The sequence below is a fragment of the Bos indicus x Bos taurus genome, chromosome 7 (genome assembly GCF_003369695.1).
Source record: "Bos indicus x Bos taurus breed Angus x Brahman F1 hybrid chromosome 7, Bos_hybrid_MaternalHap_v2.0, whole genome shotgun sequence".
NCBI classification, from domain to species: Eukaryota; Metazoa; Chordata; class Mammalia; order Artiodactyla; family Bovidae; genus Bos; species Bos indicus x Bos taurus.
The window spans coordinates 48,020,252-48,034,846 of NC_040082.1; the positions used below are offsets into that span (position 1 = coordinate 48,020,252).

At 48.9% G+C, this 14,595-nt stretch overlaps 1 protein-coding gene across 1 annotated transcript in view; it reads left to right on the top strand.

The window, feature by feature from the left end:
- FAT2 (FAT atypical cadherin 2) overlaps positions 1-14,595 on the top strand; it is a 99,106-nt gene that overhangs the window by 16,916 nt on the left and 67,595 nt on the right. The window contains exons 2-3 of the mRNA XM_027545907.1: positions 6,367-9,634; positions 11,079-11,393. Of these exons, the coding sequence (XP_027401708.1) occupies positions 6,388-9,634; positions 11,079-11,393 (3,562 nt within the window). The 5' untranslated portion in view covers positions 6,367-6,387. The remainder of the gene's footprint in view (positions 1-6,366; positions 9,635-11,078; positions 11,394-14,595) is intronic.

Sequence of the window (14,595 nt, forward strand, 5' to 3'; positions counted from 1 at the left end):
GGATGGCAGAGCCCCCACTTGTCAGATCTGGAGGGGCTCCCAGTCTAGTTTTTCAAACCTGTGCTTCCTAAGAGAATGAGGGACAAGCCTGGAGGCAGAGTCCGAGGCCTTGAGCTCTGCTTCAATAGTGCAGTTCTGCTTTTATCTGTTTATAGGCTGTGTTTCCAAGTACAACTTGATTAGGAAAAAAAGAAAGCAACAGAGGGGTCTGAAATCTCAGATCCATTCATGCCCCTTCCCCCAAGACACACACATCATTTAGAGGTGAAGATGGAGGTCCAGATGGCTTAGGTGACTGACTTGACCAACACTCCCAGGGAATAAGTCACTTTGGATCTAGGTCTTCCAAGAGCCAGGTCAGCTAACTACACTGATCACTGAATAGGCATCAGTGAATGTGCAACCCTGATCCACAGCCAGAGGAAGTCCCAAATTCCACAAACCAAAGAACCTGCCCATGTAAGTTGGAAAGGACTTTAGAGCTCTCTTTGTAGTCCCCAAGGGCAATCATTCCCCTGGAGTAGCACATCCTTTCCCGGGTGGCCACCCAGAATCTGCTTGGATTCCCCCAGAGACGGGGACCTCTCTATATTGTGAGATGACTCATTCCAGAATTGCACTTGAGATCGCTAACCGAGAAAACAGGGCTAGATCTCAGAGCACTGTTCCTGCCAGTTGTATTCAGACTTTTATCACTGACTTGGATAAAGACACAGATGTTACAATCACCAAGTTGCTAAACATTTGAATTAAGATTCTGAGAAGCTGGAGCAGTGAGTGAAATACATGGAGAAATGAATCCTGGTCTCATTAAAGCCCTATGTCATTTATTGCAGAAGATCAGCCTGCATAGGAACAGATTGGGGGTGGTGTGAAAAGACATCTAGGAGTTTTCATTACCTACAAACTCAACAATCTGAGCCAGTTGCTAAAAAGTAATAATACTTGGTAATATTTGTTGAAAATTGTGTCATATACCATAGTAATTATGTACTTGAATTCATTTCATTCTCAAAATGATATTATGAAGTCAGGAAACTAAGGATCAGAGAATGTAAGTCACTTGCCCAAAGTCACACAGCCAGAAGCTGTGCGCTGTGAATCATTTTCTGCATGAAATGGGATTGGGAGTTACACAGAATTTGATTCACTGCTGCTGCTGCTAAGTCACCTCAGTCGTATCCGACTCTGTGCGACCCCATAGACGGCAGCCTACCAGGCTCCCCCGCCCCTGGGAGTCTCCAGGCAAGAACACTGGAGTGGGTTGCCATTTCCTTCTCCAGTGTATGAAAGTGAAAAGTGAAAGTAAAGTCGCTCAGTCACGTCCGACTCTTAGCGACCCCATGGACTGCAGCCCAACAGGCTCCTCCGTCTGGGATTTTCCAGGCAAGAGTACTGGAGCTGGGTACCATTGCCTTCCCCGTTGATTCACACATATATCCTAAAAGAGCCCATTCATGAAGCCCCACATCTGCACTTGCTCGCACCTGTGCACACACACAAGCCCCATGGCTACCAGTTTATTTACTCCCATTCCATTTATTCTGTCAAGTAGGCACACACAGAGTGTACCCACACAATTATTCAAAATTGCCTCCTAAGTGTGTGTGTATGTGATTTCTTGAAAATGTGCACATTCAGCCACATGCAGATTTCTCTCTGAGTCTGGGGAGCCAAAAGCTTGAGGCCCCACCCCGGACAAGTGCCTGCTCGCAGCTTCCCAGCACAGCCTATGGCTCGGCTAGCAAGCTCAGACTCGACCAGGGACCAGCAGCTTCCTGCTCCGCTGGGGAGCAGACTGGGCCTTCTCTAGGGGGCTCAGTGGACCCCACCCTCACCCCAATCTCAGTCTTTGATTCTGCCTTGGCTTTGAAACAACAGTAACTAATATTTATTGAGTGCTTTTCTATGGGCCAGGCACCATACTAAGCACATTAACATACATAATCCTGTTTCATCTTCCTAAAACCTCAGGAAAGCATTGTTCTTAATAGGCCCATCTTACAGATGAGGAAACTGAGGTTCGAAGAGGTTACCTTCCCCAAGGTTATCCAGTCAGCAAGTGGTAAAGTTGGACTTGAACCCAAACAGTTGGATTTATAAGTGAGCACAGTTTCTCTTTCTCGCAATGTGACTAGGAGGAAAGAACCTGGCTCTGGTTCTCGCCCTGTGACCTTGGGCAAGCCCCTTTCTTTTTGAGGGACTTTATTTTCCAGCTTCAAAAAGGAAGGGAGGCTGACTAAAGGTTCTCTCAGTTTTCCCTCTGTCTTTGCTTTTCCAAAGTCCAGATCCTTCCATTTTTTTCAACTAGTATTTACTGAGCTTGCTTATGTATCAGGCACTGATCAAAGTACTGGGAGTTCATGCATTAATAAGATACACAAAGCTCCTGTCTTCATGGAGCCCAGGAGACAGTAAACAAATAAATAAGAACAATATTGGGAGGTGACATGTGCCATGGAGAAAATGAGGGTGAAGTGATCAAAAAAGGTGTTAGATAGCAGGCTACATCAACCTGGGGGTTAGAAGGTGACACTGTGCTCAGTTGCTCGGTTGTGTCCGACTCTTTGCGATCCCATGGACTGTAACCTTCCAGGCTCCTCTGTCCATGGGATCCCCCAGGCAAGAATACTGGAGTGGGTTGCCATTTCCTTCTCCAGAAGGTGACATTAGAGCTGAGAAATGGATAACAAGAAGGAGCTAGCCATGGGTGAATCTTAAACAGAGGAAAACAGCAAGTGCAAATTTGGTGTGTTTGCAGAAGAGAAAGAAGACCCTTGTTCTGCAGCTTGGTGAACAATACGAGGTGTGCTGGAAGGTATCATCTGAGATGCAGGCAGGGCCCAGGTGGTAGGGAGCCTTCCAGGCTATGATGCAAGGTCAGATTTCATCTAAATGCTACAGGAAGCTGCTGGAAAATTTTAAGCATGGAAGTGATAAGAATTGATTTATGCTTTCACAAGATGTTTCAAAATAGTGGTCCTAGGTGCTGTGGGTGGGGAGGGTAGCCCAGGGAGCTGAACACGTCCCTGCCCCCTGCAAGCCTGTTCACTTGCCTGGGCACAGTGCCAGAAACAAGTCTCAGAAACAGGCCCTTCCCCCAGGAAACCACTCGCCAGGTCTGTGGGTCCTGGATCTTGAACACAGCCATGGGCACCAAACCCCCACCCAAGGGTTCATTCCCTTTGACATCATTCCCTTTGACCACCACCACCACCACTACCCCCTGCCCCAGCGAGACCCCATCCCTGCTCCCTTCTCTGCAGCTCACTTTAAGAACTCTAGCTCTGCAAGGCACCACTGCAGCTGCTGAGCAGAGTGTCTTGTTGGGACCTGCCCTCCACGGGAGCTGACCTGGTGAACAGGAAGTGTTCCCCACAGCAGGGCGGGCGGAGCTGGGAGGCTGCCTGCATCCTGGACTTGCTGGGCCACCGAATTGAGTGTGGACCTGGGACCAGGTAAGCACTCATTTCCCCCCTCCAGCTTCAACTTCAAAAGCAATGCCATCCTGGGGGAAGGAGTGGGGTCTGAATGATTGGGAGGGAGGTCCCCTTCCTGCTTTCAAGGAATTGTGTCAGGGATGGGCAAGTGTGGCTTTTCCCTGTGGCCAGGACCCTTGTTGGCTGCAGTGGCAAGCGAGGGGTGACAGCAAGGGGTGGGAAGGGTGGGGAATAGATAACATCTTTTTCTGTCACCAGCTTTAGGACCCGAGGTGTAAAGTCTGCCTCCATCCTGGCCCCTCTTTTCTGAGGTGCTGGGCATAGGGCGCCACCAACAGGATGTCAAGTGAGGAATGGTGGGAGGGAACCTAGAAGGAGGAGGCATAATCAAATTCTTTTCTATCACAGGCGTTCAGATCCCAAGTTAGGCTGACTTTCCCATTTCTGCCTTCACTCTCTTTCCCATGTTGGGATGCAACCCACAAGGTCTTAAAGAACCTGCCTTTGGTTGTCTCGACTCTAGAGAGACAAGGATCTAAGCCTCTCTTTTTCCCCCTTGCCCTGGACGTTTAACTCTTCCTTGCCTTTGAAGACCAAGGCAACTGGAAAAACAAGTCTTGCCTGTTTCCTCCAGGAATGCTTGGCACATCTGGCTGATAGCCATGAACTCCCCAGAGTCAAGACTCCCATGGTCAGGCCGGGCACCAGCCTGGTGCACACAACCTCACACGTGCTTCTAGAAGACTCAGTTTGGCAACCAAACTCAGCCCACCCCCATCACCCTCCCCAACCTTGACCCTGATGAGTCTCATATTTTGACCCAGGATGGAGTTCAAGGATGAGCCATTGAGGTAGCCGTAAGGGAGAGGATGGGGAACAGTGGGTCTTAGAGGTGAGGCACTCATTTGTGATTACTTCAACAATTGCCAGGGGCTGCTTCTTACCTGGCCACCTACTGTGTGACTCGGGGCAAGATCCCTCTCCCACCTGGGTTCTCTTTTTCCATCTCTGCATGAGAAGCGGGTCTGAGCTCCATTATCTCTCAGGACCACTTCAGCTCTGCCATTTCAGAGGAGGAAGAGAAGGTGTTTCTCTCTTCAGGATTACAAGACAAGCCAGAATCAGGCCCCATCCAAAGGGACTTTTGGTGGAGGAGGATGTAGCTAAGCCAGGGACTTTTCCCCATGAAATATTTATTTACTTATTTGGCAGTATCAGGTCTTAGCTGCGTCATGCAGGATCTTTGGTTACAATACTCGGGCTCTCTAGCTGTGATGTGTGGGCTCAGTAGTTGTGGCACTCGGGCCTAGTTGCCCTGCAACATGTGGGATCTTATTTCCCTGAGCAGGAATTTGAGCCCTTGTCCCCCGCATTGCAAAGCAGATTCATAACCACTGGACCACAATGGATGTCTCACCAGGATTAATTTGTGCTTTGTTTCTATTTAGCTGTCAGGCCATGGGCAGGCCCCTTCCATTTATGAAACTTAGATTCCTATGACTAATAATAGCTAATATTATGTTAAAACTTACGGTCTTCCCTGGTGGCTCAGATGGTAAAGAATCTGCCTGAAATGCAGGAGACCTGGGTTCGATCCCTGGATTGGGAAGATTCCCTGGAGAAGGAAATGGCAATCCACTCTAGTATTCTTCCCTGGGAAATCCCATGGACAGAGGACCCTGGCGGGCTACAGTCCATGGGGTCACAAGAGTCGGACACGACTGAGTGACTTTCACTTCACTTCACTTATGTTAAAACTTACTCTGTGCCAGGCACTCTGTTAGCTCATTGACCTTTGTTATTTAACTTAATTTTCAAACAATCAAATGAGATAGATATTATCCTTATTCCTACTCTACAGAAGAGGGGATCGAGGCTCATAGACATGAAACAACCTGCCCAGAAAGTCACCCAGCTAGTAAATAGTGAAGCCAGGCCTGATGGTCCAGGAGCCTGATGCCAGGCCTGCGATCCTGGTCCCTTTGCTTTTTTGCAGCTCCTACACATGCAGATGCAGCTCAGTTCAACTAGAGTTCAGCCCTGACGGAAGTGTCTTGCGGGAAGTATTTAGTGTCAGACTGCTAAGCTTAGGTACCTGTTCAGAATGATTTCAGCATCACTGAGGAAGATTTTCCAGTGGTAAAGATCCCACTTGCCAATGCAGGAGACATAAGAGATGCACATTTGATCTCTGGGTTGGGAAGATCCCCTGGAGGAGGAAATGGCAACCCACTCCAGTATTCTTGCCTGGAGAATCCCATGGACAGAGGAGACTGGCGGGCTACAGTCCATGGGGTCCCAAAGAGTTGGACACGGCTGAAGCGACTTAGCACGCGTGCACAGGGAACCATTGAAGGTTTGGAAAAGGGAGGGAAGCAGTTAAGGACTGTGCTGTATCTGCTGGGTGCCCTTGAGGAAGCACTTAAACTAGTCTGTTACTCTTCAAACACAAGGTTTTGCAATCTCAGCACTGCTGACTTGCTGTGGGTGTCTGTCCCGTGCACCATAGGCTGTTTGGCAGCATCCCCATCCTCTATCTACTAAATGCCAACAGCACCTCCTGCACAAGCTGAAATAGCCAAAAATATCTTTGTGTGTGCTACATTGCTTTGGTTGTGTCCGGCTTTTTGTGACCCTATGGACTGTAGCCCACCAGGCTCCTCTGTCCATGGGATTCTCCAGGCAAGAATAGGAGTGGGTTGCCATGCCCTTCTCCAGGGGATCTTCCCTACCCAGGGGTTAAACCTGCATCTCTTAAGTTTCTTGCATTGGCAGGTGGGTTCTTTACCATGAGTGCCACCTGGGAAGGAAAAAATACCTTCAGACATTGCCAAATGTCCTCTGAGGGGCAAAACCACCCCAGTTAAGAGCCACAGCAGTAGGAACCATTTCTTTCCTAACTCATACTCTTTCTTTTTCTGCCCAGGGTTTCAGGAGGTCTTCCATCATGATTATTGCCTCGTTGGGATTTGCCATTCTCTTGTTCCACTGTACAACTTGTGAGAACCCCCTCATCTCCTCAGCCTGGCACTTCACACACCCCCTATATAATGCAACCATCTATGAAAACTCTGCTCCCAAGACCTATGTGGAAAGCTCTGAGAAAATGGGCATCTACCTCATAAACCCCCAATGGGCAGTGAGGTACCGGATTATCTCTGGAGATGTGGCCAACGTGTTTAAAACAGAGGAGTATGTGGTGGGCAACTTCTGCTTTCTGAGAATAAGGACAAAGAGCAGCAACACGGCCCTTCTGAACAGGGAGGTGCGAGACAGCTATACCCTCATCATCCAAGCCACAGAGAAGACCCTGGAATTAGAAGCGCTGGCCCGCGTGGTGGTCCGCATCCTGGACCAGAATGACCTGAAGCCCCTCTTTTCCCCACCTTCATACCGGGTCACCATCTCTGAGGACATGCCCCTCAAGAGCCCCATCTGCAAGGTGAGTGCCACCGATGCAGACCTGGGCCAGAACGCCGAGTTCTATTATGCATTTAACACAAGGTCAGAGATGTTTGCCATCCACCCTACCAGCGGGGTGGTCACCTTGGCTGGGAAGCTCAATGTCACCTGGCGAGGGAAGCATGAGCTCCAGGTACTGGCTGTGGACCGCATGCGGAAGATCTCGGAGGGCAATGGATTTGGCAACTTGGCTGCACTCGTCATCCATGTAGAGCCTGCCCTCAGGAAGCCCCCAGCCATTTCCTCGGTGGTCTTGGATGCGCTTGACCGCAGCGAGGATGCCACCTACGCTACTGTCATGGTAGATGCAAACAGCTCAGGGGCGGACGTGGACTCGCTGGAGATTGTTGGTGGTGACCCTGGAAAGAACTTCAAAGCCATCAAATCTTATGCCCGGAGCAGTGAGTTCAGCGTGGTTTCTGTCAAAGACATCAACTGGATGGACCACCCTCATGGATTCAACCTCAGCCTGCAGGCCAGGGCTGGAAGCAGACCTTCCGTTTACTCCCAGATCAGGGGCTTTCACCTACCCCCTTCCAAACTGACTTCCCTGAAATTTGAGAAGGCCACATACAGAGTGCAGCTTAGTGAGTTTTCCCCCACTGGCAGCCGTGTGGTGATGGTGAAAGTAACCCCAGCCTTCCCCAACCTGAAGTATGTTCTAAAGCCATCCTCAGAGAGTGCAGCATTTAAACTGAATGCCCGCACGGGGCTGATCACCACCACAAAGCTCATGGACTTCCATGACCAAGCCCAGTACCAGCTGCGCATCAGAACCTCACCGGGCCTTGCCTCCACCACTGTGGTCATTGACATCATGGACTGTAACAATCATGCCCCAGTGTTCAACAGGTCCTCCTACGATGGCACTTTTGATGAGAACATCCCTCCAGGCACCAGTGTTCTGACTGTTACTGCCACAGACCAGGATCATGGAGAGAATGGATATATCACCTACTCCATCACTCGTCCAAATGCTGTCCCCTTTTCTATTGACCCTTACCTGGGGATCATCTCCACCTCCAAACCCATGGACTATGAGCTCATGAATAGAATTTACACTTTCCGGGTACGGGCATCAGATTGGGGATCCCCATTTCGCCAGGAAAAAGAAGTGTCTGTTTCTCTTAGGCTCAAGAATCTGAATGACAACAAGCCTATGTTTGAGGAAGTTAACTGCACTGGGTCTATCCACGAAGACTGGCCAGTAGGAAAATCAGTAATGACTGTGTCAGCTATAGATGTGGATGAGCTTCTGAACCTAAAATATGAGTTTGTATCAGGCAATGAACTTGAGTATTTTGATCTAAATCATTTCTCTGGCGTGATATCCCTGAAACGCTCTTTTAGGAACCGTACTACTGGTCAACCCATCAACTATTCCCTGAAAATTACAGCTTCGGATGGGAAAAATTATGCCTCACCCATGACTTTGAATGTTACTGTAGTGAAGGACCCTCATTTTGAGGTCCCTGTAAAGTGTGAGAAGACAGGGGTACTGACACATTTCACAAAGACCATCTTGCACTCTATTGGGCTTCAGAATCAGGAGTCCAATGATGAGGATTTCACTTCCTTAAGTGCATATCAGATCAATCATCATACCCCTCAGTTTGAGGACCACTTTCCACAGTCCATTGACATCCTTGAGAGTGCTCCTCTCAACACACCTCTAGCCCATCTGGCAGCCACTGACCCTGATGCTGGCTTTAATGGAAAACTGGTCTATGTGATTGCAGATGGCAATGAAGAGGGTTGCTTTGACATTGAGCTAGAAACAGGGCTGCTCACTGTAGCTGCCCCCTTAGACTATGAAGCCACCAGTTTCTACGTCCTCAATGTAACAGTATATGACCTGGGCACTCCCCAGAAGTCCTCCTGGAAGCTGCTGACAGTGAATGTGGAAGACTGGAATGACAACGCACCCAGATTTCCTCCTGGTGGGTACCAGGTAACAATCTCAGAAGACACAGAAGTTGGAACCACTGTTGCAGAGCTGAAAGCAAAAGATGTTGACTCAGAGGATAATGGGAGGGTTCGATACGTGCTGTTAAGCCCCACAGAGAAGTTCTCCCTCCATCCTCTCACTGGAGAAATGGTTGTCACAGGACACTTGGATCGGGAATCAGAACCTCGGTATATACTCAAGGTTGAGGCCAGGGACCAGCCCAGGAAGGGCCACCAGCTTTTCTCTGTCACTGACCTGATAATCACATTGGAAGATGTCAATGACAACTCCCCTCAGTGCATCACAGAACACCGCAGGCTTAAGGTCCCAGAGGATCTACCCCCAGCGACTATTCTAACATTTCTGGATGCCTCTGATCCCGACCTGGGCCCTGCGGGAGAAGTACAGTATGTCCTGTTGGATGATGCCCACGGGACCTTCCACGTGAACCCGATGACTGGGGCACTCAGTCTGGAGAAAGAGCTGGACTTTGAGAGGAGGGCTGGATATAACCTGAGCCTATGGGCCAGCGACAGTGGGAAGCCCCTGGCCCGCAGGACCCTCTGCCACGTGGAGGTGACCGTCCTGGATGTGAATGAGAATCTCCACCCTCCCCGCTTTGCCTCCTTTGTCCACCAGGGCCAGGTGCAGGAGAACAGCCCCTCAGGAACTTCAGTGATGGTAGTGGCTGCCCACGATGATGACACCGGCTTGGACGGGGAGCTCCAGTACTTCCTGCGCGGTGGCACCGGCCTTGCTGCCTTTAGCATCAACCAAGACACAGGTACTGGGCATTGGGAGGGATGGGAAGGCCAGATGCTGGGAGAGGATGGGACTAAGGAAAATCAGGGGCTCTTTTGAGAAAAGTCAGGCTGTAAGCTAAAAGGAGCAATAAATAGGGCCACTCCTTCCTGTCCCTCTTATTTTATTTTTTAAGTTATTTTGGCCACGCCACATGACTTTTTGGATCTCAGTCCCCTGACTAGAGATTAAACTCGTGTGCTTGGCAGTGAAACTACAGAGCCCTAACCACTGGACCACCTGGGAATTTCCTCACTCTTTTTTAATGGCTGCATTTGTTCATATGCTTTTACTCGTATGCATGAGTCTCTACAGGAAAAACTCTTAAAAATGCAGTTCTTGGGTCAAAGGATAATACACATTTTCAATGTTAATATATCTTTCCAAGTTGTCCTCCAAAAAGGTGGCATCAATGCATTTATTCCTTTGAAGCTCCATAGAAAATAAGTGCAATTCAGGAAACCCCGGGCACCCTCTACTTGTGAGGCCCTGAGATAGGTAACTTAGAGAAGATCCCAGGTGAATACAAGTAGGTTATCCACCTTGACAAGTTTACAATCTGACTGATGATTTCTCACCAGGGTAAAGGGGAGGGTGATGAAAAAGAATTAGATTGAGAGTCAATTCTAGACTCAGCTCTTCTGCTTACTTGCTGCATGATCTTGGTCAAGTCATGCTCTTTCTATGGGCCTCAGTTTCCCCATCTGTCAAAGGAGGAGGTTCCTTCAGCTCTGAGATGCTATGGCTGTGAACCGGGCCTTGCCTTCTCACCTAGGTCTTCAGAGTTGAGTATGCCCCATGAGAGCTTAGGGCACAAGTTTCTTTTGCTCACTCTGGGACCCTTGACCTCTAGAACAGTGTTGGCCCACAATAAGTAATTTGTAGAATGAGTAAACTAATGAATGAAGCTAAGTCTCTAAAATCATGAAGATGATAGAGGGGGAACAGCAATTTATTCATCAAATCCCTCACCCTTGAATTAGTATCTATAAGGACTTGAAGCTTGAAGGAACCATTGTAAGGACCAAAGCATGGAAATCCCACCTAGAGAATGTGAAATAAATAAATTGGACTTGGGTTGAAGTAGTCAGGAGAAAGTAGGTCAACTACTACAGCCTTCTGAAAACCTGCATGTGCCCATATGCCCATATGAAAACCCTGCATGTGCCTGTATACCCATAACTGCATGGCTGAGTTATGGATCTGTCTTAGCAGAGAAAGGCTCTGAGAGGTTCTTCAATAAGAATCCGAGCTCCCCTGCGTTTAACTCAGCAGCTCCCACACCATATAGGCCACAGTTCCCTTTTCCCCTGAAACACTTGTTAATATCCTTTCCATGGTATGGTTTCAGGACTGTTAGGTAAAGTGATCTCTAGAGCTACTTTGAGCTCTGAAATACTTTGGGTTTGGTGATCACCTCTCCCCAGGAATGATTCAGACTCTGGCACCCCTGGACCGAGAATTTGCATCCTGTTACTGGCTGACGGTACTGGCAGTAGACAGGGGTTCCATCCCCCTCTCGTCTGTAACTGAAGTCTACATTGAGGTTTTGGATGTCAATGACAACCCACCCCAGATGTCCAGACCTGTGTTCTACCCCACCGTCCGGGAGGATGCGCCCCTGCACACCTCTGTGCTTCAGTTGGATGCCTGGGACCCGGACTCCAGCTCCAAGGGGAAACTGACCTTCAATATCACCAGCGGGAACCATATGGGATTCTTTGTCCTTCATCCTCTCACAGGTAAGGGCCTCAGAAACCTGGGTGAATAGGATTCTCTACAGCAGTGCTTCTCAAAGTGTGATCCAAAGATCGGCATCATGAGTGTCGCATACGAACCAGCTAGAAGGTCAAATTCTCAGGCTCCAGCTTAGACCTACTGAATCAGAAATCTGTATTTTAATAAGACATCCAGAGGATTTTGATGTGTGCTATGTTTGAGAACTGCACTTATCAAAGTCCATCTCTATGGAAGAATAAGAATATGTCAGTTTTCTTTCCTTGGGGCCCAGGGAAGCTAAGCAGGTTCCCCATGTTGTCAAGTTGGGACTATTTCAACCCTGCAAGTGTTCCCAACACGACCATTCCCCAGAATCACAAGCCACAGGCTGAGTCTCTTAACTCTAGTTTCAAACTGATCTCAAGCCTGCCCAGGGAGTGATGGTGATAGAGACCCACTTCAGAGGAGTCAACAATCTCACAAAGATCTCTCCTCAACCCAAGGCCATCTAGGATGGTTCAGAGGAATCTAGAGGCCAAAAACTTGCAGCAGTGAACCAGATATAGTCCACAACAGTGTTCTGTTTGGCTTGCACAAGCTTTAAACAGTAATTTTCAAGTTGTTGCCAACATTTAAAAATGTGCAAAGCTCACAAAATGTTCCAGACTTCTGTAACTAGAAGATCTAGCCATGCCAATTGCACAACCGCCTGAGCCAACAGCAGCTCCCCATGTAGGGCAGGCGTGTCCTCTCTCCTCACAGTCCCCTCACTCCGGCCTGCTTCCTGCATTTATGCTGCCTGCCTGGCTCCCAGAAGAATGAGAGCCAGTTCCCACGGCTGCAGGTACAGCTCCAAGGCCATGTGTCCCTCTGGACTATGAACAACATGCTATTGCAGAGAACACTGACATTCTTGCCTTCCAACCCAACTTCCCATTCTCCAGCTCCAACCACTGACTCTTGTCCTTGAAGGACAGAAGTCTGGCAAGATTGGAAAAAGCCGGGTGGGGAGGCAGGGGAGTGGGGGAGAGCTAGCAGCAGCTTCCTTCATGATCCTTAAGGCAAAAGGGAGTCAGGAAAAGCGATGGGCCTGGGGGTCCTGAGGCAGACAGCGGGTGGGGGACACAAGTGCTGTTTTGCCCGGTGACATCTGTTTGGAACCTTTGACCTTGGGGAGTTGATTAGTCTTCCTGGAAGGAGGATGCTTTTCCCAAGCTGGCTCTCTGCCTGGGCCCACTCAGCCCCTCCCTTTTTGGAAGCGGGAAGACATCTCTCACCTAAGGTAATAGGTTCTCTGCTTCTCCCAAAGCCCTCCTGTGTCTACTGTCAACAGTTCCCTGACACCAGGTCCGGCAACATGCCCCAAAGGGCAGAGATGCTTAGTCTTCCTTCAGTTGAGAAGAAATTCTTATCAGCATGAACATTTAAAAATAAAATAATAAATCCAGCAATGACCCCTCCCTCCAACCCCCGCCTACCTTACTTATCCCTTAGATTGTCCTACTTCCATACCTGGATCCCTTGGCTGGTTTCCCTATGCCCTTAAGATAAAGCCAAGCCCTGTCATGCCCCATGAGCTTGCCTCTCTCACTCCATCACTCTCTGATTCCAACCATGTGGCCTCCCTCAGTCCACGCACGCCCTCTCCTGGCACAGGGCCTTTGCACAAGCTTTTCCTTCTGCCAGGAGTCTCCTCTCCTTTTTCAAGGTAACTCCTGCTTTTCGTTCAGATCTTAGCCCAGCTGTTCTTTTCTTAAAGATTTTTTTTTTTTTTCTTAAAGATGTATTTTTTGACACTATAATATGTCTCCCAGCAGCATCTACTTTTAAAAAACACACTATCACATAGAACATTATAGTCATCTATAATGTGGTGATTATGCTATTAATTATCCACATACTTCACTAGACTTCAACAAGCTTTCCAGAAAAGGAACTTTGATTGTTTTTTGAAAACTATAATATCGAGGCCTGGCACAGAGTAGAACCTCAACAAATAATGAGGAAATGAATGAATGAATCTCTGCCAGCATCCACAGTCATTGGTTAAGCCCAAGATTCATTTATCCCGCAAAGGTTTGAAGGTGTCTGTCCTTATAAGGCATTTAAGTTAAGTGCTATGGAGAGGGGAAGAAGAATAAGACACAGTTTCAGCCCTTGAGGAACCCAATCCATGAGGAGTATAAAGATTTGGATACAAAAAGAGCTGTAGAACCGGTGTAAAGAGTACAACATTGTAAAAGATGAGTGTATGTGAGGCTGCGAATTTAGAGGAGAGAGGAAGCTGCTCAGTGTGGTGGACCAGCAATGGCTTCATGGGACAGCAGGCAGCTGTGCTGAGCTGAAGGGCGGGGAAGATTCTGACAGGCAGCAGGTTGGGCGGGCACTTGGGTAAAAATGGTGACGGAAGCAACAGCCAGGAGGAGAAGACCCAGGACTTGCTGAAGACAGAGCAAGTAGGTCCATTTTCTCTTTCTTTTTAAAAAAAACTTTTTCTTCTTTTTCAATGGTGAAATAATCATAGACTTACAGGAGAGCTGCAAAGAGAGTTCTCATACACCGGTCACTCAGCTTCCCCTAATGTTAACACAGTGTATGTATCAACACTAAGAATTAATACCGGTGCAAGGGAATTCAGGAGATTACAGATTTCATTCAGATTTCCCCAGTTTTCTCTGCTAACGGCCTTACTCCCATCTAGGACTTCATACCAACCTCAGAGAGGGGGATGTGGAGGAGCACAGGGCAATGGTCCAGGGGGTCCAGCAGCAATTCCAGGGACACCGGCCCTGAGAAGGTGGGGGAGAAGGCAGCAGGGGAGGCGGTGGCGAGAGAAAGGAAAGAGAGAAAAGGAAAACTAGAGATAGAAGAACAGTGACTGAGTTTCCCAGACACACAGAGAGGGGAGGGAGAGAGGAATCCCTGGGAAGGCAAGAGAGGTGGGGGATGGACAGGGATCAACAGAGAGAGGGGAGAGGGGCTGAAGAGGGAGCAGGAGCAGGAGGGGGGCAGGACTGAGCTGGAAGGAAGGCTCTCCGCCAAGCCCTCTCATCCCGCACTCTTCCTGGGGGTCCCCCGGATGCCGGGCCTTCCCCGGCAGGTTCCTCAGCTTGGGGACAAGCTGGGTGGGGCGAACTGAAACAATATTCACTCTGTCCCAGGGGAACGTCTTCCTTCCTGGTTGTGGGGCTTTCCAACAACCTCCTAGGACCTCTCCCATGGCTG